General features: G+C 41.6%; 2 protein-coding genes across 2 annotated transcripts; both read right to left on the reverse strand.

Annotated features, from left to right (window-relative positions):
* Positions 1-38: 38 nt before the first annotated feature.
* pip5k1ab (phosphatidylinositol-4-phosphate 5-kinase, type I, alpha, b) lies at positions 39-19,567 on the reverse strand. Its single transcript, XM_079732318.1, has 16 exons — positions 19,504-19,567; positions 13,919-13,953; positions 12,193-12,285; positions 11,840-11,970; positions 11,617-11,734; positions 9,850-10,002; positions 8,085-8,384; positions 7,731-7,966; positions 7,542-7,625; positions 4,945-4,993; positions 4,775-4,859; positions 4,474-4,632; positions 4,246-4,378; positions 4,069-4,131; positions 3,861-3,960; positions 39-3,696 (listed from the first exon to the last, which is right to left on the reverse strand). The coding sequence occupies exons 1-16, from the start codon at positions 19,547-19,549 to the stop codon at positions 3,694-3,696; spliced, it is 1,788 nt and encodes a 595-aa protein (XP_079588444.1). The 5' UTR covers positions 19,550-19,567; the 3' UTR covers positions 39-3,693.
* Positions 19,568-20,508: 941 nt separating this feature from the next.
* On the reverse strand, positions 20,509-26,249 carry ecm1b (extracellular matrix protein 1b). Its single transcript, XM_079754797.1, has 10 exons — positions 25,999-26,249; positions 25,694-25,762; positions 25,550-25,594; positions 25,233-25,250; positions 24,838-25,121; positions 22,299-22,519; positions 21,712-21,988; positions 21,308-21,522; positions 21,061-21,148; positions 20,509-20,976 (listed from the first exon to the last, which is right to left on the reverse strand). The coding sequence occupies exons 1-10, from the start codon at positions 26,063-26,065 to the stop codon at positions 20,815-20,817; spliced, it is 1,446 nt and encodes a 481-aa protein (XP_079610923.1). The 5' UTR covers positions 26,066-26,249; the 3' UTR covers positions 20,509-20,814.
* Between the last annotated feature and the right edge of the window lie 954 nt (positions 26,250-27,203).

Genomic DNA, 27,203 nt, shown 5'->3' on the forward strand with positions numbered 1-27,203 from the left:
GACTTAGAAAATATGTTTATTTCTTTGAAGTTGGAGATAATATGAAAAACATCACCACCACATAACTAAAACATGGCAGGAGAAACAGGCAGCACATATCGCATGAGAAGGCATTTCTGTGACTTCTATTTACATATCCACATTTTGTACAGGGTAAAAATATAGTCATTAGAGCACAAACAAGCAACATGGGCCATGAAAACATTCATGTAGAAAAGCATAAGATTGTAAAATCCTAAATTATGGAAAGAATATATCTATCATAGCGCACTAACCACAAAGTATTAAAAAGGAAATTGACAAATATGTCAAGAGTATAATACACATTTGTTACAAAAAGTCTTTTGTCTGTCAAAAGTACATAAAGAATTTGGATTTTGGACTCTAGTTCATTCTTGCTATAATAAAGGAGTCTTGGAGATAAGACGGCAGACTGCTGTTAGTATTGCATTAGTTTGTAGATGTTGTAGTGTTTGTTTTAGTGTGCTGACCCTTAGGCGCCATTGGTTTATAGGTCTCTTGTATAATATGGTTGAAGTGCTATCTACAGATACAAATGGTGCCTTTAGGTTTAGGAAACTGGTATATAAAACATTGTACAGTCCCATTGTGTAGAAATCATAACAGTAAAGAATAAATACTCGGAGTGTACTCTTTGGTGGCCGTTTCATAAGATAAGACTTAAAACTGATTTCAGTAAAGTAAACTCAAGATAGTTATGATTCTACATTAAATTCATCAAATGAAATGTCAGGACACCACTACTAATCAGACAGGACAACAATAGCTACAAAAAATATTCAAAATAAAAAACCGAAGTATTCGGAATGTGGGGAGCAAAGAACTTTAAATCTGTCAAAGCAAAGCTCATCAGGACATGAAAACCCACTTGGGGGAATGAAAATCAATTGAGTCTTAAAAAACCGGGCCAACAATCCACCAACATCCCTCACCAAAGGATGGTTGCTTCACTGGATGTGGGAATGACCATCACGCAATCTCAAGCAGTCAGCCCCGACGTGACTGCGGTTTGTGCTGGGTTCTTTGGTGCCATGACCGCCTTCAACACACATTTTCACAACGCTCTACCATGCGGACCAATGGGAATCTTTATTTTCCTTGCTTTGTTTAAAACCAAAATCAACTTTTCCATCTACTGCTCACATTTCTTATTCTCCCTCTCTAATGCATAGACCACGTGTGCCTAATGGTCTAGTTATATTTACATGAAGACATTTTGGAAAAACAAAAACACTGTTTGCCTAAATTGATTGTGAGTGATTGCAAAATATCTCATTTGATATTTTATGCAAGATATAACTGATTGTTTCCAAGCCTCAAACAACAAAATACACAAAGATAAAACAGACAAATCTGTTTATATTTAAATAAAATACAATTTATTTACACAATATAATATGTGCTAATGACTACAACTGTCAAAAGAATAACAGTTAAACATACTGTTTATACCAAGTTGGTCAGGAGTGAATGTGACAATCATTTCTGTAACCAGCAGAAATGAAAGCTTTTACATTTATCAGACTTCCGCAATCTAACGGTATTTTTTCCTCAACTACAATGCCAAAAGGGTATTTAACTTTACGAGAGGAAACGCTAAGCCAATTTTGGAGCCAGTTCTGAAAAGTGTCACACAAAACAAATGGGCTCCCACCAGAATAAGCATCAATAACTGTGCTTTGGACAGACATCCATATTTGGCATTAACAGCCGTTTGGTTGGACATTCAGACCTTCAGTGGTTCAACAAAGTCGGCCGTAAGGGACAATATGCAGTAGAGCATTGAGAAATAAAACACCCTCACCCAAGTGGACGAGTGTTTGTGGTTACGGAAATAACCAGCATCAGAAAATTGACTATTAGTAAGGTGTTGAGGCACAGACTCTGAACTTATGGCACAATAGTGGACAATATAGGACTATCCCCGCATCTGCATAATCCTTACATTAACCAATATTCTCCATCAGAAGGCGGCACACATGGTCACAGTAGAGGGAGATCTACAGTTCATGACCCTAACCCACCATGACATCCAACATATAGGAGCACAAAACTCAAATTGACAATCTTTTTTTTTTTTTTTTTCATAGTTAAAAAACAAGTTTTACTCTAGGATAATTATTACATCAGACACTCAGACATTTCAATCATTGAAATGTAGAAATGCAAACATGATTACATCAGGAGCAGCACATTCCAACCAAGGTCCATTACAAAGAGTGGCCTATAATGGAGGGTGCCCCGATAGAAAAACATGGTGTCCATGACAAGTTGTTAAGCCTCCCTTGACATCCAACTATCGACCTACTTACGCTGACCACACGCAAACACACACACATACACTCTTTTACCGCCCAGGTATTCTCAATAAGCTGTACCACTGTCATCTTTCAGGCTGGTTAGCTGTTAAAGAACAAATGAACTCGCGGTTTTAGCTGGACTTCTAACACTCAGAATTAAAAATATGTGTTTAGTGATCAGAGAGATAGAAAAGAGGGGTGTGTTCCAACCCACAGCCGCTCTGTGACAGTCGTTGCGTGTGAGCTTAAAATGAGCAACGTTGTATATTAAACGCACCACACACTGTAGCGTTATACTGAGAAGCTTAACCCTTACTCGGACACAGATCTCAATACAACCCGCAAAAATCAACGGCTGCCCAGAACAGGCTCCAGACATCCGCACATACCATGGCCTAATAGGTGAAACTCAAGCCTCTTTTGGTAACCGTGGTCCACCACTTCCCAGACAGAGCTCCCCCACATCCTACCTACATCCAAACACACCTCGCCCCGGTGTCCCTTGGTCATGACGTCAAGGAGTATACTAACAGGCACTTCGGGGTCTCGAAAAGACCGTTACCTGCGTTCGAAGCAGAGAGGAACGTTAACATGTTTTGGGCAGAATGGAAAAACATTGGATTTTACTCTTTTTTTTTCTCTTAATTACTTATTTTAGTTAGTGATGAAATGGCATAAATTAATATGTTGACGGTCATCAGCAAATATTACTACTTTTAAAGCGAAAAAACAACATGTTTTGGGTTCACTGCCCCTTTAAGTTAAAGATTGCCAACTCCCCATTAGATGAAATGACACACACCATCATAACAGCGTTGTATCATCACAGCACACACATTGAGAATGTCAATCAAGGATTGTGAGAGCTTTGCAAAGTATTTAAGAATAATATTGTTTAAAAAAACATAAGACAACTTGCCGCATAAGGGATGACTGAATAAAATGACTATTCTGGCTGCTTGTGCCGGGTCAGGGGAGTCTCGTGACGCGAGTGCGTGCATGGTAACGATATCTCTGTAGATCAAACTATATAATTTTACGTCCAGCAGCATCCACCCTTTTTGTGTGGATGGGGAGCGCCTACAATCAACCAGCAAGCCAAACAACACACCAGCTTTCCTCTTCTTCCTCTTCCTCTCTCCCCTCCTCCTCCACCACAGCTTCTCAGTGTCACTAGTGCCAGTGTTCACAGCCCTCCAGCCCGCCTCCTCACAGCAGCAGCAGCAGCAGCACCCACTGCATACGTGGGTGAGGACACGATGGATGGATGGAGGGGGAGGGCTGAATCCGCTGTGGATGCTCTTCTCTCCACTTCCACCCACCATAATTCTCTCAGAACCGCTTTGTCCTTGGATAACACCGGAAACGCTTTTTACTGGGGGATGAAGAAGAAACAGCCAGGGAAACATTCAGTCACCGCAGGCTCCCATCCACAACAGGAACATGCAGCAACCAGAGATATAGGCACGGTATTTATAGTGTGCATTATGTGAGCAGGGTCGTATGCGTGCATGTGGACGACTGCGAGCGATTCCTTACAAAACAGATGTTGGTTTCGGGGATGATATCCGATAATGAAACCACATCTTCATTTCCAGACAGGTTGCCAGAATGGTTTCCCGGTGATTCGGCCCCCATACTGACACAAAAAGAGTTGAAGGAATAATTGATTAATTGAATATTCCAGACAACATGCAGGAAGAATGTGGAGCAGTGGGGCATAGTGAAGATCTGTAGACGGCAGTACCTGTGAGAAGCACCCTGGTCATGCTCCGTGTTGGCAGGTTTGTGCACTTCAACCCCCACAGAGCTGCACAGAGAGGAGTCATACGTTTGAAACCAACAGGAATGCCATGGATGATCTGCCCCATCAAGGGTGAAGTAAAATAAGACTCTAGTAAAGACAACACGGTAGTCCTCTCACCGTCGTAGAGGAGAGGAGGAGGCCATCCCTGTGCTGCCAAGAGAGGAAGTGGACAAGTTGGCCTCGTAGTCAGCAGCGTTCTCGGCCAAAGGTGGGGTCCTTGGTACGAGATCCGGTCTGTCCGACTGCATGCCTGAATGCAAAGAACATTCATGAGGAACACGCCAAAATCTGCAGGGTCACCATCAAGCTGCATATTGTGTTGGATTCTCATGATCTCACACTTACCACTGTCTCCGTCCGCCTCTGTGCTTTTGAAATGGCTGTGGTACGTCGTTCTTGGGTCACCTGCCGCCTGAGAGAGCGGGATAGGGCCCCCCAGGGTAGGGGCCCTCCTGAGGCCTCCAGGCCCCCCACCTCGGCTCTTCTTAGATGGAGATGCTTTAACTGGAACGAGAAACAGAGAAAGGATCACTCATTATTTTAGATTTCAATAGCTGCAGCTAATCATATTCCCTTATTCTCACAATACTCGTAATTACGATATCAACATTCATAAATATTGTTAATGACTCATACAAACACTTACGTGGAATTTTCTTAAACACCGTGTTACACATGAACTGCTGGAACCGCTCAGCGTAGAAGCCCGGTCTGTGAACTGAAACCGTGTCCTGCAATGGAAACCATTGAAGTCAGTGGTGTTCTGGCGTGGTTCTCATGTGGGTTCCATTGGCTGTCAAACGAGCAGACTCTTACCCCGTCGTGGACCAGGGCCTTCCACGAGTGCTCCAACTTCTTAATGAACCTGAAGCATCCAAACAAGAAGAGGTGGGGGACGAACGTCAATAATTTAAAATTATAACAAGATCCAATTAATGTCAAGAATGGGTATATTTGCCAAATAATTCTGTACACATAAAACATTACCATAAGTATTTGTACTTGTGACTGATTGCTTTGATGTAGCTTTCACATATTTTCTAAACATTTATCCATTTTTGCTGGAGATTTCCCTTGTGCGTTCCTCCTCGATTTCAGATAGTTCTTCCTTTAACGACTGCGGTGGTTTGTCAAGCATTTTTTGTCCTATTTGTTTAAACATCCTGTCAGCAACAAATATATGAAATTGCAATCATTGCGCATGAACGGAGTCTTCCACAAGGCTGACCTACTGCTTAAACTAGCTATCTGGCCACATGTTTTGGTGGATGGGCTTTGGAAAAAGGCCTGAAGGAAGGGTTGGATTCTATCGGTTGTATACTCTCAGAAGATAGCTTTCTCCAAAATGGCTAATGTAGAGTATATCTCCAAAACGGCAAGGGCTATAAAATGTAATCTCTGTACCAAAAGAAACATAACACCTGTAAGATTGTCCGAAAGTGAATTAATCAATGTGGATACTAATCGGTTAGAGTGAACACAGCTAGAAGATAGAAGTAGAAAATTGTATTTTGCCTGAAAGTAATTTGAATGAATACCACGTAGTGCATTATCAGTTGGGAGCCCTATCGTGCGATAGGGCCAAAGCACAACATCTGATGACAACCTTGGACAATATCTGATGTCAATAAGGTGAGGTAGAGCAAGATAGAGGTTTTAATGGAGGTAGGTTAAGGCCCAATGCAAAAAATAAACTTGATCCGAAACAGGTAGATATCTTTGGAAACCATTATACAATTTTGACATTAGACCCTCTTTTGAAAGGTCTAGGCGAATTTCACAAAATGATAGCAAAACAACAAATTGCACAGAGGGGCCACAAGATGGCGACGAAGAACACGTGTTCTGATATTAGGCAGTTTACCAATTTCCTCTGAAATCCTCTGTAATTATCAAAAATGGATTTATAAAATTCCAAATGATGACCAGACACTAGGCCCATGTATGGTGATTTATTGCGATCAAACACAACTTTGATGACAAAACAACAAAGGTAAGACCTAAACCTTGTAGGTCAGCCATGTTGTAACTACAAAAAGTTTATTTTAGTGCTGTCAAGCGATTAAAATATTGAATCGCATTAATGTTATATTTAACTCGCGATTAATCACACATTTATTTATATTCTAAATATCCCTTGATTTCGTGCTGCTAGCCTTTTAGTGAGATCAGAGTGTTGAGAAGGACAGTATGAAGAGAGACCCGCAGTGAATTCAACCCGGTCTACTTGACATCGGGTAGGTGCATGACAGTGGTAGGCCTACCGTAAAACTTCAATAGCCCAGGCTTTTATTTGTTTCAATCACTGAACTTTCGAACCAAACTCTTGCTCAGCAAAGATGGGAAATACTATAATATTTATTATTTAAACCAGTATGAATATTCCTACCATACGAAGGCCTATACACATTACCAGGCTATCGAATAACACACACACACACACGGTGGCGGAGTGGTAATCGGGAGAGTCGGGAGAATTCCCAGTGGGCCGTTAACATTTCGGGGCTGTCGGGCTGATTACTGCGGGATAACAATATTGCGTTTATAAAAGTTCCTTGCAGCACCGTCCGGCAGCCTGAGCTGTGCACCCGCAACCTCTCACTCACTCAACAGACACAACACTAACAAACTGTCAACATCGCAACCAAGTCGATTTTGTCTAGAGGGGAGTAACTGATCGGCCCCTCCGAAGTGGTACAGCCCAGGTGGGCCTTGAATTGCGATAGGTCAGAAAGACATAACAGCTAATGTAAACATTGAACTCTCGTGCAGGCGCGAACAGAGTGACACACAAACAAAAAACTACAACGTTTGCCAAGCCAAAAGAGCATTAATCGTGCAATAAAAAAATTAACGCTGTTAATAACACGTTAACTGACAGCACTAGTTTATTTTTAATGTTTTTTTGCCTCTATTTTGGCTAGTTTTACTCGCATAGTGATATGGTTTGGACTGTTGGAACCAGTGGAGTGTCAGCTTTATATATACACACACGTCATATATCAATGAAGTGAAACGACGGATATCGATGTTGCATGTGCAGTTACATAATTGTTGTTGCGTGCCTCTTATTTTCTTTGGGGTTGGACTAATATGTAGTTTAGCTAACAATGGTTATGATAGACTAAAAGTTGAGAATCAAATTTTTATACTGGTTTGTCACATGACTTCCTTCTCATGTGTTTAAATACCTTGCCATCTTTGAAATTAGGGGCTAATCCCGGTGACGGGGTATTTGGGGACAGAGAGGTTAATAGGACCTGTCATCATAAATCACTTATCTACTTATGGAAAGTCTGCTTCTGAATTCTGCAAAAGCCCAGAACATTATTTTGTTATATATATACAAAACAACAGAATACATGACTTAACAACACCCCACAGGATCATTCCAGCCCCTCTGTGCAACCAACCTATAGGACTGTAGGATGTCAATGATGCCGATGTAGAACAGCAGCCGCTCTCCTTTAGCGTTACGCGCTGGGATCCCACCCATACTGCAGCGACACGGTCAGAGGAGCAGACACAACCAGGTGTTAATGGGTGTGAGCAGCTTATGGTTGATTGAATACATGTGTTGGGTGGAGAAGAAAGCAACTCACTGGTCCTCCGAGTCCATGGCCCCTTTTCCCCGGGCCTCTCCCTGGATCGACTCCATGGCCGTGCAGTACAGACTCTTCTGGGTTTGGGGTCGGCGCTGGTCTGGGGTCACAGCCCCCTCCGATCCCACACTGTCCCCCGTCGGCCCACCTGCACGCTCCCGCTCTCGACTGGCCAGGTCCAGGTTGTGGATGCCAACCAACAGGCTGTAGTCCATGATCTTGAAGCTCTGCAAGAGCTACAGCAGCAAACGCACAATACAAGATAACATGTAGTTGCATGTCGACGCAGGTACTTGTGGTTTTGCCTTTTTATTCGGGCGTAAACCAATAGGCATGTGTTTGTGGCCGACTCACCAAGCAGTCTCTCTGGATGGTTTTACAGAGGGCATTGTAATTGTCCGCTTCCAGCAGCAGACCCTCGGGCATATCCTGGATGAAGTCCAGGTCCTTGTGTGTGGGCACGGCCTTCTCCCTCTCCTTGGGCGAGGCCCTCCTCTTGTAGGTGGAGCCTTTCATGTCGTACTTGAGGTGCATGGGGACGATGCGGGGCAGCAGGTTGTTCATCACCACGATGCGGATGTTCTTGCCACCCGCCTGCACACAGTACAGCCCGTAGAACTTCGGCAGCAGAGTCCGCTTGTTCTGGTTCAGATTCTGAATAGGAGAAACGATAGTTATGCTATTATAACTCTAGTTCTATGATTGTAGGTGAAGCTTAGACGGCATAACCTACATGAAACAGAACGATAGTTATGTTATTATAACTCTAGTTCTATGGTTGTAGGTAAAACCTAGCCAGCATAGCCTACATTAAACAGAATGATAGTTACATTATTATAACTCTAGTTCTATGATTGAAGGCAAAACCTACATGAAACAGAATGATAGTTACATTATTATAACTCTAGTTCTATGATTGAAGGCAAAGCCTACATGAAACAGAATGATAGTTACATTATTATAACTCTAGTTCTATGATTGTAGGTGAAGCCTAGACAGCAAAGCCTACATGAAATAGAAAGAGAGTTATTAGGGATTCACGATATATCGGCATTAATATCGGTATCGGCCGATGTTCGTCGTTTTTTAACATATCGGATCGGTCCGATGAGTAAAATTGGGCCGATATCCACAACCGATGTATATCCTCTAGTTGCTGTTTGTGTGTCGGGAGAGGAAGAAGGAGGGGGAGGGGGAGGGGGAGGGGGATTTGGCCATGTGTATAGGGGGATTATTTGTTTATCAACAAGGCGGATGCGCGCGCAGAATGATCGCAAAAAGAAAATTAGTTTGACCGGTTGCCATGGTTATCTCTGTGTAGTTAATTTGCAGTTGCGTTGTTAATTATCGATGTTGTCAGCTTACTGTTATATTAAATTGTAATCAGAAAATGCAGTTATATAATATAGCCCCTATAGTATCTGTGGTATAAAGGCTGGGACGAATTTCAAATGATAAATATGTACACTTTATGTTAAAAGTATAGACTGTCGCGATTCCCATTGAAACGAATGGCGCGGTGATTATTCTTCAAAACGAGAGCTGGTAAATTGTGATAAATGAATTAAACTGTAATCAGACAACGCGTTTATATGCTATAGACCCTAGAGTATAGGTTCGTTGGTAAAGGTTGGTTACTTATTTTTTATGGCAGCCCTGTAACCTTGTTACTTGGAAGTTAAATACATTTTGAAAATAAAGGAAGACATTCAAAAATTCAGTTTGCATGATTTTCAATCTGTACAAAATTTTATCATCTCAGAAACTGTTTTTTAAAAAACATATATCGATATCGGTAAATATCGGTTATCGGCCATAACAGCAAAATCAATATTGGATATCGGTATTGGCCAAAATTTTCATAACGGTGCATCCCTAATAGTTATGTAATTATAACTCTAGTTCAATGACTGTAGGCATAGCCTACATGAAATAGAACAAGAGGCATATTTTGATATCATCTCATAGAATAGTCATTCAGCAGATGCTTTCGTCCATAGACAGCTACAGCCAGACATAAAGCTATAAATGAGCAAAATGCAAAATAATATGATTAGAATCATTATTATCTATAATATAGTTGCTTTCGGTTGATCTGACGCTCGTTTGGAGGACTCACCATGAAGTATCCTGGCAGGAGTTTCTGCAGAAACTCTGCCTCCTTGTGCTGCACAGTCTTGATGATGAACTCGTCGTCACTGGAGACGTAGAAGAGGGATCCACTGGCGCCCGAGTTGGACAGCTCGATCAGTCCATCGTTACACAAAGAGTACTGAAGGGAACACAAGTTCACACTTACCGGGATTCAAGATAGGAAGTAGACTTCCAAAAAATAAAGATGAAAAATGGATGGTTTGAAGTTAGTAGAAAAATCCAGAGTTGGATGGATAACAAAAGGCATTTAAATGCTTTAGCAGGACCATTCATTATGCTGAATGGAAGGGCCTACTAAAGACCTACAGCCACTCTAAGCACTTAGAGCCTATAGGACACGCCAGCCCTGCTAGGATTATTAGATTACATATCGGCAAAGATGCTACATCATGCTGGTGTGGTTGGAAATAGAACCATGGTGGCTACTGGTGTGGTTGGGAAAAGAACCGTGGTGTGTACTGGTGTGGTTGGGAAAAGAACCGTGGTGTGTACTGGTGTGGTTAGGCATAGAACCGTGGTGACTACTGGTGTGGCTGGGAATAGAACCATGCTGTGTACTGGTGTGGTTGGGAATAGAACCGTGGTGTGTACTGGTGTGGTTGGGAATAGAACCATTGTGTATACTGCAGAGTTTCCGTTGTCAGGTAATTACCAGTCATTGACCGGAAAAAAATTAGGAGGACCGAAAATTCTAAATGTCTCCGGTCAGAATGACCAATGGAAATAATTCTCTCAGCACAATTTGAATTGTGTTTAAATATGCTACAGTGGTCATTTTAGCCAATTCGTGTAAAACAATGAGGGTTTTGATTGACCCGATGTTTCCCACCACTATCCTCGAGCCGGGTCGGGCCGGGCCTTTGATCAAGCATTTTTTTTTTTTTTTTAATCATTGCTTTATTGGCCTAATCTGAGGAGAAATCTATGCCATAAACAGAAATATTATAGGCCTTTATTACACAGGTCTTCTCAGTGCCGTGGAACGCTCCATTCACTTGCATGGGTAGTAAGTAGTCCGGTAACTTGTCAACCCCAGCGTCTTCGGTTGCTAAGCGACGTCAACGTCTTTGGCAGACTATTTCACTGCACTACGAATGCTGGTAACGAATAAATTGTAAAAAGACACACCATGTGAAGTTACTTTTTCGTTTTGGCAAGTAGCCGTGTAATAAGCGGGATAATGAATAGAACGTCGCCGGTCATTATCGAAAATAAGCCCCTGTCGGGACTTATTTTCCCGATAATGACCGGCGCTCTATACATTATTCCTTACATATATATTTAGCAGAGTAGGCGTAAGTAACAAATGTGTACAAAGTTACACATGTATTAAAAAAAATGTCGGGTTGAAATCGGGCTCATAATTACAGTTAATGTGTCAGGCCGGGCCGGGCTCGTACAGAACGTGCACGGGCTCGTGTCGGGCTTGATTTTCTGGGCCCGATCTAAAAACGTTAAAAATGAAACCTTCCAGGTAACATGACAGGCACCAATTTTTTCTAGCGGAAACACTGGTATAGTTGATGGCTGTGTGCCTAGTGCTTTACTTCTTAAAAACATGTTTTCCCGTTTATTCTTGGACAAAATATTGATGAAGGGTAATCCAATATGTGATGCTTGTAGCAGAGGTTGCATTCACCTAATTTAGAATACTTTTAGTTATGTCTGGTTATTGAAAGAGGGTATTGAACAACCTTCATAAAGATGATATGAGAATCTATGGTGTACTAACCAGGTAGTCGTCTGGTCGAATGCCAAACAGTTCTCTGAAGTAGCGGAAGGCAATAGGAGCGTAGGTCTTGAAGCGAAAGTCACTATAGTGATGTGCAGGGGTCAGATTACTGCCTTCACTGTAATCAGAAATAAGCATCTTTAGTATGATAAAGAAATCTATACACAGGGAGTGTAATCATTTTAAAACAGCAGTACCTTTGACTGCAGCCCCTGTTACTTACCTGGGGAAGAAAATGCTTTCAACTACAACAAAGTCCTGCATTAGCACATCTCGTTCTGCTTTTTGGCTCAAGCTGCCAACGGTGTGGGTGATGCCCAGCTGAATGGCACCTTTTAAGGCTGAGGATGTGGTCTAAAGAAGATGGGGAAAATTCAAGATGTTTATATATCTTTTTTGGACACGGCAGCTTTGGTGGATTAAAGTCTCTTGCAATTCATCCCTTAAAATGCAGGTCTATGGGTTGGTCCGTTATTGCATTCACCATTGCAGAAAAGGGTGAATGTTTATAGATACGCACACGTGTCTGTCAATCTCTGTGTGCGTGCGTGCGTGCGTGCGTGCGTGCCCACAGACCTTTTTGTAGGTGGTTTCTCCAGTGGTGGTCTCAACACCCCGGTGACCAATAGTCTTTTTCATACTCTGAGCAGCAGCTGCAGAACTGGCCATCTGAGGAGAACAAAGGGAACAATAAAATATGAAAGGGGGTATTAGAGGGCACTAGGGGTATTGTGATACTGACAATACAATCGAAACAATTATAGCATTTATTTTCACTATTTATATACATATTGTGCTTCAGCTGAAAGGAGGGAGAGGCATCTAAGTCAACCCCGCCTGACTTCTCCATTATGTCTCTTACCTGTAGTTCTATTAAAGGTCCCATATCATGCTTTTTTTTGTAAATAATTGCATTTGGGGGTACTACTAGAATAAGGTTACATGCCTGTATGTAATAAATACCTCTTATTATTCTCACACTGTTGGTTTCTGCAAAACCAATTTCAGCATCTTTCAAAAACAGTTTTGCATCATGTCGGATTAAGGCCCCCCCCTCCCGAGCCCAGTCTGCTGTGATTGGTCAGCACACCAACTCTGTAGCGATTTTTGGAACGCGTGTGACGACAAATTCACACCCCAGAGAAGTTGTCTGGCATCACACTATTACAGAGGTAAAGTTTGAGCGCAAACAAGCTGTTTCACGCACTTATTGAGGGGCGTTCTCGGTGGGCTTGAACACTCGTCTCCCCCTGGCTCAGACATGAGTATATAAGTGAGTATATATGAGTTTGTCATGCCATTTGTCTGTGTACTGAACCTATTCACTGCTCCATTAACATTTAATGCCAAATCACTATATTTCCTTGTTTAAAATGAACTGCAAGATGCAGTTTTTTTCCAAACCGCGTCAAGCGCCGAACCTATTTTGTTGCCAAAATGCGATATGTCCACCTCGTGTGTGAGGGCAGCTGGACAAAAATATGTAGTTCTAGGTAGAAAATGTCCTTTTCCTGAAAACTATTCAAAAGGATTTATAGCGTTTTGGAAAAGAGCTCCTCATATATAGTTTAGCAGACGTAAAACATGTATACATATGTCATATAACAGTCTAAAGCAAAGGGAAAAGTCGAAAAAGCATGATGTCACCCCTTTAAGTGACGTACTTGATCCCATAAACTACTGGAGCACGCTGGTCATTTCATATGAAGCATTAGATCGATAGATAGATAGATAGATAGATAGATAGATAGATAGATAGATAGATAGATAGATAGATAGATAGATAGATAGATAGATAGATAGATAGATAGATAGATAGATAGATAGATAGATGATCGATCGATCGATCGATAGATAGATTTGATGGCACGACTCAATGGTTTATCATTTTGTAGCGCAGATTTGCTTTAATTTTACTTGATAACACTGCTATAGGCCAACAAAGAATGACGTGAAGGAATCCTGGTTCCATCTGAAAATAAAGAGCATAACATACCTAATAAATACGTTTTGATGTGCAATCAAATAATGTAAATAACCACTCTTGCTTGCTTGGCACTTCAAGCCATGTTCAATTGAAGGGTTTCGTGGCCAAGGCAGAAGCGTGACAGATCTACAACATTTGATGAACACATTACATATTTTGCACCCAATATGAGGACTACTTTTCTTAACTGGGTTACCATATTTTTGTAGCAACAAGTACTCTCCGACACTCTAAACCTCTTGGCCTGGCTGGACCGACTGGATGTACATTTACTTCCTCAGCAGTGAGTCTATTTAAGAAGGCACCACGCCTTACCTCGGGAGACGCCACTTTTCGAATCCCGCTTGACCCTGTGAGGAGACAAAAACACGGACATGCGGATAAGGAAATAAAGCATGGGGAGCAGAACCACTGGTCAGCATATCAATCAAGAAAACCAGTCCAATATCAGTTGTAGAAGAGTTTGTTCATCGGTCTGGTGTCTAACTCATTTGGACTGAAAGCATTTGCCTTGGAATATTTTGACTGAATGATTGAGAAGTCCTTTGCTGGTTAATTAGCAGAGCTATTTTCAGCCATGGCTGTATGTCGAAAAGACCAAGAGTGAGCCATGGCCTAATTGTAGCAGTAGTAACCAAGCGCTGCTCCCATTACTATGACTGCATGAACTGGAACTACTTCTCTCTTGAGCACGCTGCTCTAGATAGGCCCTCACCCCAAGGACCTGTGTAAGATAACTAGCTCACAGCCAGCCAATAGAGTCAAACTCTAACATCCTTGCATTATTGTTGAGTCACAGTCAAGTCATATTGCTCAATGCGTCAAGGAAAGCATACCAAGGAAAACATTTTAAATGAAGAGCAACATTTCATTTCAAACAAATCCAAAATATAACAATATATGAGGTTAAATTTTTAACCATTCAATAAGTAGGTCTGCTTTAGCCTGTAACCTATTTTGGCATAGGAGGAGTTCATTATAAGCCAAAATGACAAAATTAATTTAAGGATGCACTGATACCGAAGCCAGTACCAAGTACTGCTCAGTTACTCAATTTTTTTTAAACATGGTAATTTGTCCTATTGATTGTCAACCTAGTAATCTATGCTATTTTACCAGTGTTACAGAAATAAGTCCCCAAAACACTATGTGCACTATGTTCCAGTCTGCTGCAAACGCAGGTGGCGTCACGACACCCTGCAGTGTGGTTTTTGTGGAGCTCTGCCTGGGCAGCGGTTTACCGTGGCGTCCGAGAGAAAGTTAAGCTTTTCAGAAACGTATACCTCTACGGTGTAGTGGATGGTGAAGCTCCGCCTGAGCAGTGATTTATCTAATACCCGTGTCCAAGGTTTAGAATTACCGGATAGTATATTAGTATGTCACTATAGTATATCTCCAAGGTGTGTGGCCCATGTAATTTACAACGTCACTCATTATAACGCTCATAAAAAACAATGGTACTAAGGTATCACAAAGTTGGAGTGGGCCGTAAACAGTGGGGATAACACGCCTCCCTCTTGCCTAAAACCCATTTAAGATCTACAAGTGTTTAAATTCCCGCTGAATACGTGGGTTCACTTGCCATTTGCACCAAAATGAAAGTACTACTTGGTCAGAGAAAAAGTGGAATCGGTGCATCCGTAGTTTAATTATCTTATTAGAATCAGCGTAGGCTAAATCATCAAAGCATTTGCTCAAAGATGATGCAGTCCCGTTAGCAGACATCCTTGCAACATAAGGGAATACCATGCAATGCAACCTCATCACGAAAACATCTCAGTACACACAAACACCATTCTGCCATCTTCCCTCTACTCTTGTTAGGCAAAACACACGACGACACTCATATGCAGTTTCTGCTGAAACACACGCACACACATGCAGGTACCTCGCTGTAATGCTCTCCGCCAGAACTGAGTCCTAATATCTGTGGAGCAAGATATGATCAACCCAAGATATGCTAAAAAATGTAATATGGAAACTATGGCTGTGGTATTACTGTTGATACATTCGCGGAATTACGTGGCAGACAACTGGATGTTTTGTGTCACCCTGTGATAGTGTGCGTGCGTGTATAGATAGAACAGGGCTCCAGAGTGCGACCAATTTGGTCGCACATGCGACCAAAATATTTAAGCGACTAATATTTTTTATAGGTCGCACTGGTGCACCTGACGCTGCCCGTGTGAAAAAATAAATTTCCTTCGCATCATCTCTCTGTGTTCTCCTGTAATCGAACGCACACTCATGGTTAGGGATGGGGATCGTAACCCGGTTCTATCGAGGACCCGGTTCCACTTTTTTCAAAACCCGAAAATCATAGAATCCAATCGTTCATTTATTTATTTTTTTGTCTTGTAGGTCCTGTAACATAATATTGTGTCCCTCGAGTCGCGTCACGGCATTTAAATCAAATCAATCCAATCACTGCAGCGTGTCCACCAATGTTTCTGAATGGATTTGTAAGCAAACAGGTATTACAAGTAAAACAAGTGAAGTCTGGCAGTTAACTTTGCTCGCGAGGATGGCTGAACGGGTGTATAGGGGGGAACACAACCTCAATGGCCAAGCACATTAGCATTGTGCATCAAATAAAGACCAAATGCAGTACCATCGACTGTCTCTGAGTTGAAAAGACTGTCTCCTCCTTCTCCTGTCGCACCACACGGGCCCGTCTTAATCATCCACTCAAACTACGAGCGGTAATCACACACACAGACATTGTCACTAGTCCCGTCAGCTAAAAATAGTAATCCAATTGTGAAATCGGTGTTGTAGTCAGCAGCATACAAGCTAGTTACCTTAAAAAGTAAATAAAGTTTCAGATGTGCTGCGTGATGATGTGTTGAGGTCATGATGCATTCAAATGTAACATAAAGAAATGGTAAATGGTTTCTGTATTACTAATACAGTTGTATAGTGCTCTAATCATTTTATTTTATATCACAAACTACTGATGTCAATATTAATTAAGAATTACATATTTAATTTAAAATGCAATTATTTATTTCCTAAATATTTTCCTCATCACTAAAAACGCTTCGTATTTCAACCAATTAATAGAAAAGTATAGATAAAGAATTGGATTGTTAAGGAGTATCGAAAATGGTATCGATACCAATAAATATTAATGATCCCCATTCCTACTCATGGTAGGATCATATCGTGGTCTAAACCAAAAGAGAAAGAGCTTGGTTGGTTCTTTGCCTCTGATTGGCTCTGGTCCTGTTCACTGCTTGTGTTTTTTTTAAAAATTGACCTGAGCACCAGAGTAACTGAAACGGATAAAGAAAATAAACGCGACAAAAGAGGGGTAAAATGATGCGAGGTAAAAACTTAGAATGTTTTTTCATTCAAAAAAACTAAGTCTACTGTTCCAACCTGCCCTACTACTGAGAGTTGTTATTCAGAGAGTCTGAATTACCTGCACAAGCCCTTTTATTTGGAATTTTTTTATTTTGCTTAATTTTTTAGTTATAAATGTTCCATTTCAGCTCAGTGAAAAACTTGAAACACTTTATTTTTATTTTTATATATAATTGTGCTTCAAATAAAGACAAGCATTTCTCTACACCTCATGCTGCACTCCAGGGACACATTTTAGCCCGTAAGTTACGAGCTGGAACTGGGAGTGAATCGGTCTGGTACGAGTTCACGGGTAGTGAGTTGCGGGTTTGTCTGCCGTTCCAGGGCATTTTCACGGGTAGAAGGTTGTGAAAACACAGGTTACGGGTTGCCTGGAATGCACCATTATTCTTGTTCAAAAATCATTCACATTATATGAAAGTTATGGAGAGCGATAAAAGGTGACCTTATGGTGTTAAAGGCGACGCAATGAAAAATTTGGTGCACCTAAATTTTGTGCTGGTGCAACTAAAAAAAAAGTTAGGCGCACCAGTGCAACCAATGCATGAAGTTAGTCTGGAGCCCTGTAGAAGCCCCCTCAAAATCTCTTCCCAGATGTATTCCCAGTCATTGCTGGTAATTGTTGCATGACTTCAAGTAGGCCATACTTGAATTTTGCCAACGTGTTGGTGCTTTCCATGAGTGGGGTCTCCCGTCTCATTTTCACATTCCTTTCTAGGTTTTCCTTTTCATATGCAGTAGGCCCAGTGTGTGTCGTTTGCATCCTGCAGTAGAGACTGCTGAGGCCTCATGTCACCTCCCATGTCAAACTAGGTTCAGCCCTGTCTTTAGGGGTACAGAACGACACCCTCACGTGAGACAATGCCCTCCTCCACGATTCAGATTTAAATGCAATCTGATAAAACTTGATATTGTTTATGTGGGGGTGTTATCATAATGTCGCTATGGAGCCAATCGCAACCATCGGTGGCATTTGCAATGCTTTCCATCACACGAAGGCTTTGTAATTGTTATTATTAATTTAGCAATGTGTTAAAATGAGGAGATGATTCATTCTTGCATCCTACTGTGTTTCAACAGACTATTGGTTTCAATGGGAAATCCAACACGCTCCCAAGCATTTAAAAATCTGATAGTTTCCATCTGAATCTCATCTCCGTTATAGCTGCATCAATGAAAGAGCCTGCTTCTACAAAACGCTGTTCTCTTCATACAAACAAATGCAAAGCAAGACAGCTTTGCTGATCTGATTCAACGTTTAATTATCAAGTAACCTGAGGCAAGGGAAACATTGTAAACTGTCTTGTTTTTATGCAACTACCTACGTCTGGAATAACTGCCACCTAAGAAAACTATTCAAATTGTAATTTTAGCCCGCAAAATTAATGCACAGACATAAACATCTTGAGACAAAAGATATTGAAGGGGAAATGTGTCTAGATGGCCAGTGTAATAACGTTAGCCTGTTAATTACATGTCAGCCATCTGTCCCTGAGTACCAAACAATCCCCAGTGCCAGCTCTCTTCACAGGATGTCAGATCCATCTCTACATAACATAGTTTTAGTAAGTGACTGATGGATAGAACTGTCTTGCAACAATCAGAACCAGAGACCCTTCTGGCACACTTCTTGATCACAACTGAACTGATCTAACGACAAGCTGGCCATAGCGGAGCAGCACATAGGAAAGCAGATAAGTGGAGCACAAAGGATTCATCCAATCTTTGAAAAATGAATCACATCCAGTCATCATATTAAATGTTAATTTGAATAAATAATAAAGATACACCAGATGAATGTCACGAATCAGAAGCAATTTCTACTGTACACATGAACACACACGTTGCATTTAAGTAACTACGTTGCTTCATTTACAAAGGACCACCAAGAGCAACAGGAGGGATAGTTTGTTATAACCATCAGTCGGTACATGGGATTGGCAGCCAGTCTTGTGCGTTCACGTTAACATTACAGATAAGGATGTCAATACATTAGGGAGGAGCGAAGCCGATGTCCGACAAATTGTTGGTCTCATTGGCAAATAATGTTAATTAAGATCACTGCCTAGAGTGGATTACCCAAAAATATATTGTTAACAAACTAAATATGATTAACTAGGGAGAGATAATAGTGTATAGTGGGCACTGCTTTGGGCTAGCTGTTGCCTCTTAGCCGCAGAGGGGAGACTGGCCATTATACAGGTCTGGTAAAGAACCACACGTTTTATTACTAAATAAACATCGTGGTAAACATCGTAAAACGCTGTTGATGGTTCACTTATTTTTACTGACAGCATAACCACACGTCGGATATCACATTTCCCTGCCATGTTAGCACCACAGCGGCTAACTGGCTAGCAAACTCCTAGGTCTCTGAGTTAGCCAAACCTACCAATTTAAGTTCGGCGACCGTAACTGGTTTTGAATAAGATGTAATACAGTAAGTGTATCGGTAATGTAATGCAAAAACGATACGCGATTGTCGAATAATCCTTCGTTAATAAATGCATGCGGATTCGGTTGATGCTAGCTACCTGTCGGGACTGCTGATCCCGGGTCGGCAGCAGCGGCGGTCGCCATTATGGTTCTGACTGCTCGCATAGCGGCCAGCGCGAGCGTCTTCTTTCTGCTCTTTAGCACCCCTAGTGGACCAGACTGGCAGCACACCTGGTGGACCAAACTGGCAGCGCACCTAGTGAACCAGGCTTGCAGCACACCAAGTTGACCAGACTGGAAAGTAACTCAATTAAATTAAATTCAATGTTATTTTTATAGCCTTTAATCACAGGTACTGTCTCAAAGGGCTTAGCAGGCCTTATATTTATGACACCCCCCTGACCCCAGCCCCCAAAGAGGGCAAGAAAAAACTCCCTTAATTAGCAAGGAAGGAATCTTGAGGAACACATAGCGGGGGATCCCTCCTTCCAGGGATGGTCAGGAGTGCAATGGGGGCCATAATTGACATACATACATGACCCGAGGGCGAATTTTCCTGCGCCAATGAAAAGCTGTCTCTGCTTGATAGACAGCCAAAAGTTAGCGAGCTTACATTGACTCCAACGTGGCCGGCGCCCCTGACTTGGAGGAGGGCTTTATTTCGAATGACCATTAACTAGCCTAGCCCAAATCCTTGATGTCCAGACATATTTAAATGGTTTCTGGCAGTGGCAAGTACGGTCTATCACAATATTAAACGAGGATAAACGCTATGTAGTTCTGTTGATTCATTTCGTATTTATAATTGTTGATTCATAGTTGGCAGATATATTCGAGTGAATATTTCATGGAGAGGCGGCGCCCTAGCGCCCTCTATTGACCCACCGCCACTGCTCAGTATGTATATACAGTATATACTCCAGGATACAAACGTAAAAGTTATTTGTATAATATAATGGATTGTATCATTTGAAATGGATTTTAAACGTTTTGTTACCATATGTATTTATATACACAATATAGCAGCTTGCAGACACCCTGTTTATGTCAATATGGTAAATTGCAATGGCAATATAAAGTGAAAGATAAAAACACAAACAAGACAAGGGTTTAATGTTGATTTAATCAAGAAATACTAGTACATTTCCAAAAAGGAATATTACTTACTAATGATTAGTATGTGACACAGACCACTGTCTAATATACACAAACATGGTTATTTCTTCAAGGTGACACTCAAGCACAGTTTATGTGGATTACAACGCACTGAGCAGCACTGCCTGTAGTTTAAGCTATAATAGGTATGTTATTGCCTCATGCAACATGCTTTATGGATGTGTTCCCTTTCTTCTCTTATTTCAAAGTGCTAACTAGGCCCCTTTCTGAATAAGATGAACAAAAAATTGGCTTTAGGAAAGAGGACACTTCTTTGTCCTCTGGTCTATCTTAATTTGCTTGGATATGGCATTCATCAGTATTTTGGAAATGCATTTGGAGGAATCCACAGAAGTTATGCAACACTTGGCTACAAATGGAGCTTTTCTTGTTGAGCAAATGCCTCTGTTCTTTATCTGTAAAGAAAATCAATGTTTATATTAACACAAACATTTATTGTTCACAATTGACTGTAGCTCCTCATAGAAAAAATAACTCACCTTTTGCTGAATACAAGAAGTTCTCTGATTGGAAGAGAGATGGCAGCACTGTTTCACAAAATTCTGAATCGGAAGTCCTGCTAGCAACCTGTTGACACAATATCCAAATCAGTATTTGTTAAACATAAGATTGAATCATGGATAAATGATTAATGTGGATATTTAGTAAGTGCTAGTTTTTCACAACTCTACATGAACAGTAAGAGCAATGTTTAAAGAAAAACAAAGATAGGTTTGGAGACAGTACTTCTTTTTGATGAGCTTGTGAGTTTCACAGATCTGGCCGAGTGAGGCGTTCTGCAACGTGGGCGTATAAGTTGACAGGTCGACATTATAGCCAGCGCCGGGAGAACTGGAATGGAAACACTCATATCTCTCCTGGCCCTGTTCCATCTCACAACAATGGTACTTCATCTTCCTCTCCTTGTCCTCTCTGCAGAACCTGTCCATCTCCTCCCGCCACTGAGAAAACACAAGGATTTATAGAAACAAGGTTATATAGAGACAATGTTATATAGAGATAAGGTTATATAGAGACATGGTCATACAGAGACAAGGATATATAGAGACGGCAGAAGTTTAGGTCAAAGGATTTGCTTCAATTTTGAATAATTACAAATGGTCCCACGGTGTGTTGATGCCAATGTTTACCTTTCCATCTGCACACTCAAGTACTTCCTGTTTTCTTTTGCAGCACTGTTTGAATCCCCTCTCAAGGCGGTTGACGGCCTTGGTCTGACGGACCAACCAGCCATAGCCTCTGCTTGGTAAGCAGCGGAGGTCATAGAACGGTCGCAGCTTGCGGTGAATGCAGACCGATTTTATGTCGTCAGCCATGGGGCGCGCGGGGGGGAAACTGATGCTCACTTTGTTGGACAGAGTCCTCTGCTGTATGGTGCCTCTGAGGCTTCTCGGTGTCAGCGTTGATCTGTGAACAGGATCATCGGACATGGTTAACTACATGCACATGTTCCGCAGGGATGTCATAATGAAAATAGCACGCAATCAGATCAAATATTAATATCAATATATATTTAGTTGATTAACCAACTAAATATTAAGCAAGATAGAAATATACAAACATGTATTAGTAATATATTTTTTTTAAAAAAAAGGGGATTTGTCAGCATATTGTTTTATGTCACTAAAAAAAAAAAAGTACAGAAAAAAAAGAGTAAAAAAATTAAACGTCTCCACTAATTAACAAATTCATGATGCAGGGAACCGCTTCAGTACACCTTAGCGGTGCGTTTCCCAGGCATGTGTCGGTGCTGAAGGAGAAGCTGGACTCCACAGGAATGGGGGACACCGGGAGCTCCTCCGTGGGCAGGTAGGAGGCATTGGGAGCGTCCTCCTGGAAGCACTTGAGTTGGGCAGAGCCCTGTTCTTTACAACAGGAGTACACACGGTCCTTCACAGAGGTGTCCATCTCACAGAAGGTGGCCACCATCTGCTCCCACTGTAGTGTTTTGAGCACATAAACAAAACACACCTGGTTAGTTATCATGATGTAGGAGCCATTCAGCGGTGCATTATGGTGTGTGTTACTACAATCGGTGGGTGGCACTACAATGGAATATGTCTACAAATTAGAGGGCACAACTGTATTCAGATGATGTTTGGGTAAGGTCCCATGGTTTTACCCAAAAATACTAATCACACACACACACACACACGTTTCTAAATCAACATTGGCCAAACTACAAGGTAACTTTCCAACCATAACACAGCTCAGTATGCAAAAAAACTTGACTGCGAGTCAAAAGTTAGTGGCAAATGTAATAATCCAGACAGTCACTACAAAAGGCATTTATCACGGAAACCTTATGTCCGGAGATATATCATTTTTTAACAAAGTTGAACCATTAAACATTTCAAACTATTGTTTTTAAAGGAGATATATTATGGTGTTTTCCCAACAAGTAAACACAGTTTATGAGTTCCAGAAAAAATGTTTTTGAAGCTTTTTGCTGGAAATAGCTTTTAGGAAAAAATAATCTTGCCTTCGCTATTCCCCTCTGTTTCAGGCCCTTCAGAATGCGCTGTTTCTGGTGTCTGTAGCTTTAATGCAAATGAGCTGCTGCCTATTGACCAATGAGCTGTCAGAGTGAACCACAGCATGGAGGAGAAGTGATTGTTGCCGTGTGCGGACTCCTGGAGCTCTATATCTATATAATATAATATATAGGTATTTATATATTATTATATCTAATATCACGGCCAAAAGCTATGTGCGCCTCGGATGATATTATGAATCATAAAGACTGCGTCTGACTTCTCTGGTACTTCCACGTTCCAAGTAAAGACTCGTAGTGGGGGTTATCTCGGCCATGGTTGAGAAGAATTGGGGGAAAGGAACTTTGGCCTTGTCTCTCTGAAGTCCATTTTGAAACGTGACATGGAGGAGAAGCTTCGGTGGAAGTCCAGCGTGGGGAGCTCGGCAGCAGTCCGGCAGCTCACAGAGGACACCCGCCGGAGTTGCCGGCGGGTGTCCGGTGGCGGCAGTCCGGCGGGGGAGCTCGGCAGCAGTCCGGCAGCTCAGCTCCAGGAGTACAATCCCTTTCTCCTCCATGTCTCCTCCTCTGGACGGCAGCTACGGCGGGGGGAGCTCGGCAGCAGTCCGGCAGCTCCGGCGGAGAAAGGGATTGTACTCTGGGGGCTCGGCAGCTCCCCCGCCGGAGCTGCTCGTCCGCCGGTCCACAAAATCGTAGCTATGTTCTGATTGGAGGGGGGTGGGGAAGTGGGAGGTAATATTAAAATGTTCCCTTCCTACATAGGAGGGGGCGCTGAAACTGACTCACTCGTTTGGTAACTGTAGGCGGGGTACTCTCAGAAATGCATATCTCACTCAAAAAATCATGTGCAGACTTTTTTCAAAGTTTGTATGCGTGTGGGAGCACCAGAGACCCAAAACAACACCCCAAATTAACACCCACTTTAAGGTAAGTATCTGTTCTTTATCTCCTCTACAAACTTCTGTCTGTATCCATTTCTCCTCTACACACTACTTGTTCACTAGAACACCCATGGAAATGTTGAAATAAATATTATGGTCACACTGCACAGCTGCCCCACAATTATCTTGCGATTCCCAGCTTAGAGCGACATACCAATAACTTCCCGTGCACTAATTTTATACTCACAACATTCAAGCACACTTATTGTTGTTTTTTATAAATCTGTGGGTACATGCCTACTTCCTGGATAGTGTTCATGATGTATTTTTTTTTATAAAGAAACTGTACCAAAGTAAATCCCAAAACAGTAGGATCAAGCTTTGAACGAGAAATTTATTTTTCATAACATTAACATTCCTCTGGGCAGACCATCTTTGAACCTAGCTCTCTAGCTCTCTGCTCTCTAGCCCAGTTTAAGATCTCAGGAAGGTGTTTTTTTGTGATGTTTTTTTTTATTATCATAAGGAAGACATTGTGTTTTTATACTCCAACAATGACAATGACCTTTAATTTGTAGAAACTCTATTAAGTTTCATAGAATCAAAAATAAGGTTCAAATTTAAAGTGCAGCTGTGGCTGAGTGCATCATGTTTTTATGCTTTAGGCAAAAATATTCATGTTTCCCTCTTATTACTTTTGTACATCTTAGTGCTTGCATATCAAGCCTTTTCCTGGTATGGCAAATTACCTAGAACAAACCTACTTTTACGAGTGTTAAATCAAGGAACTTGTATAATGAAAGAACTCCAGCACAAAATAACAGATACAGAACCAGGAAATAAAGGTTCATTCACAGATGAAGGACTTTGAGAATGCTTACCGCCTGTTTGACACAGCACAGAGTCAGGTCCTGACCCCGGGTCTGATTCGCCGCACAACACTCGCTGAACAACGACTCGGCGAGATTGACTGCTAATGCCCTCCGCTTGAGTTGTCCAAACCCAGAGGGGGGGAAGTAGGTGTCTGGGTAGCGAGGCCGGTGGTCCCCGTGGAGGCAGATGGCCTGGAGGTTGTTTGGCATGGGTCTCCCCGGGGGGAATTCCACTGGGTAGTTCAGACTAGGTGGTGGCATACCAAAAGACCGAGGCCCAAACGCTGGAGGACCTGCCAGTGGAAGGTTTTGGAGGAATTTATGGTCATGAATGCATTGAAATCAATTAAGGTTCTTGCCACTAAATTGTTATTTTGGTTTGAAACAAAAGTATTTAAACATACCTCTTTCGCTTAGTTCTCCTAACAAGTCCAGGCAGTAGGGAGCAAAGGCCAAATAGAATAGAAACGTATATTAGATCATCTAAAATAAAAGACACATGGTGTAAACACATGTAGGGAGACCAACGTTTGGAACATCACCTACTTTGTACCTAAATTCACCAAAAGTATTTTTAACTAAGATTATTTTTAGATCCATGCCAATGTAATGGCATAGTGTCATTGTAATAGTGGCAAAAAAAATTGGCAATCTAGCATGTCTAGTCAAATCAATCAAATCAGATCCCAGGCGTGATGCATGAAACATTCGGTAGGCCTACCATTTGGTTCTATCTCTACTGCAACACGAATCTCCTGCTGCGTAGCTGGTTTGTGTGTAGACAAAGGAATTGAAACATTAATGTATTCACATGAAATATAGTTCATCACTCTATTCTTGAGAATAATGGCCTAATATAGGCTACCTCTCATGAAATCATCCATGTCTACCTCCCGTTGCTCTACCATCATTTGCTCCACCATCCTTTGCTTCTCTAAGACCAGCACACGGATTACAGAGGTAGAGTTAGAGAGAGAATTAAGCACAAAATAAATAAATAAATACAAGTGTGCGAAACAGCAGTATACGAAATTGTAACCTATGACGAATAAAAACAGGCTACAATTACACAAACGGATGGATGGATACAAAAAATCAAAATGTTAAACGTGAAACAATTTCCAGTAAGAAATTGAAAGTCAATCAAGTAAACAAAAGACGTTCGTTTACCTCCACTCGCTCGGCCGATCCAAAACAAGCTCGCACACGCACACACAAGAGTCCAAGACCAGTCCATTGAAACTGGGGATGATATTCAGATGCACGATGTGTGCCTTTTGCCTACTTATTTGTCAACTATATTGCAATTCTATGCTTCTAAAGTAGTATATCGTCCCTGTCGTAGCGATCGAGTCGCCTGTTGTTTCACACAGTCACGGTGTGTCAATGCCAGTGGAGGTCTGGCCACCGAACAGCATTGTTGACGCTTGTTGTGTAATTTGAAGGAACAAGGCGGAGAGAGAAAATGGGAAGTGAAACAGTTTTCCACCATGAGTCATCGGTGATCATCTGCAGCCTCGATCTTCTGCAGAAAACCAATGTTATTGAGACGTCGTGAAGATGTTAAAGACTAACATTAAACTTTAATGTTACTGTTCTTTCTTGTCACACACTGTTCATTATCCCTTGGGTGATACGGGTTAGGTAACACATTTTTTGTGTATTTTATTTTCCATAGAAAAATTCCGTATCTAACTTTGTGACCTTTACATAACTACCGTGTCTCCTGGCATCACTGAGCCACACACACACACACACACACACACACACACACACACACACACACACACACACACACACACACGCACACACATACAGAGTAACAGTGGAATTCTAAATAAGAACAGTATGCCCTGCCCGCACTCAAAGATAAGCACTTTTAAGGCAAGGTTTTATGTTGTTTCTTTTCTCAATTGTATGTGTATATCCTGATATCAATACTTCAAACATACAGTTTTGAAAATATCAATCAGTACCCAATTGCAATTACAATATTTAGCAGACGCTTTTATCCAAAGCGACTTACATCGGTTAATACACACATTGACACACCGACGGCAGAGTCAACCATGCAAGGCGACAGCCAGCTCGTCAGGAGCAGTTAGGGTTAAGTGTCTTGCTCAGGGACATGTCAACACTCAGCTAGGAGGAGCTGGGGATCGAACTAGCAACCTTTCACAAAACCCTCCCCCATTAATAGCTAAAACAGGCATACTCTTGTGGAAGGCCTGGCAGCATGCACTTGTGAGTCTATGGAGCCCAAGACAGGTCAGAGATCAGAGGATGGCAAACAAACCAAAGGTTTGGCACCTCTCTCCGAAACAAAGCATGTACTTTTCTACTATTGTAAAAATGTCATCTTCCATTTTTGTTGA

The sequence above is a fragment of the Pollachius pollachius genome (genome assembly GCF_949987615.1).
Source record: "Pollachius pollachius genome assembly, chromosome: 1".
Lineage (NCBI taxonomy): Eukaryota > Metazoa > Chordata > Actinopteri > Gadiformes > Gadidae > Pollachius > Pollachius pollachius.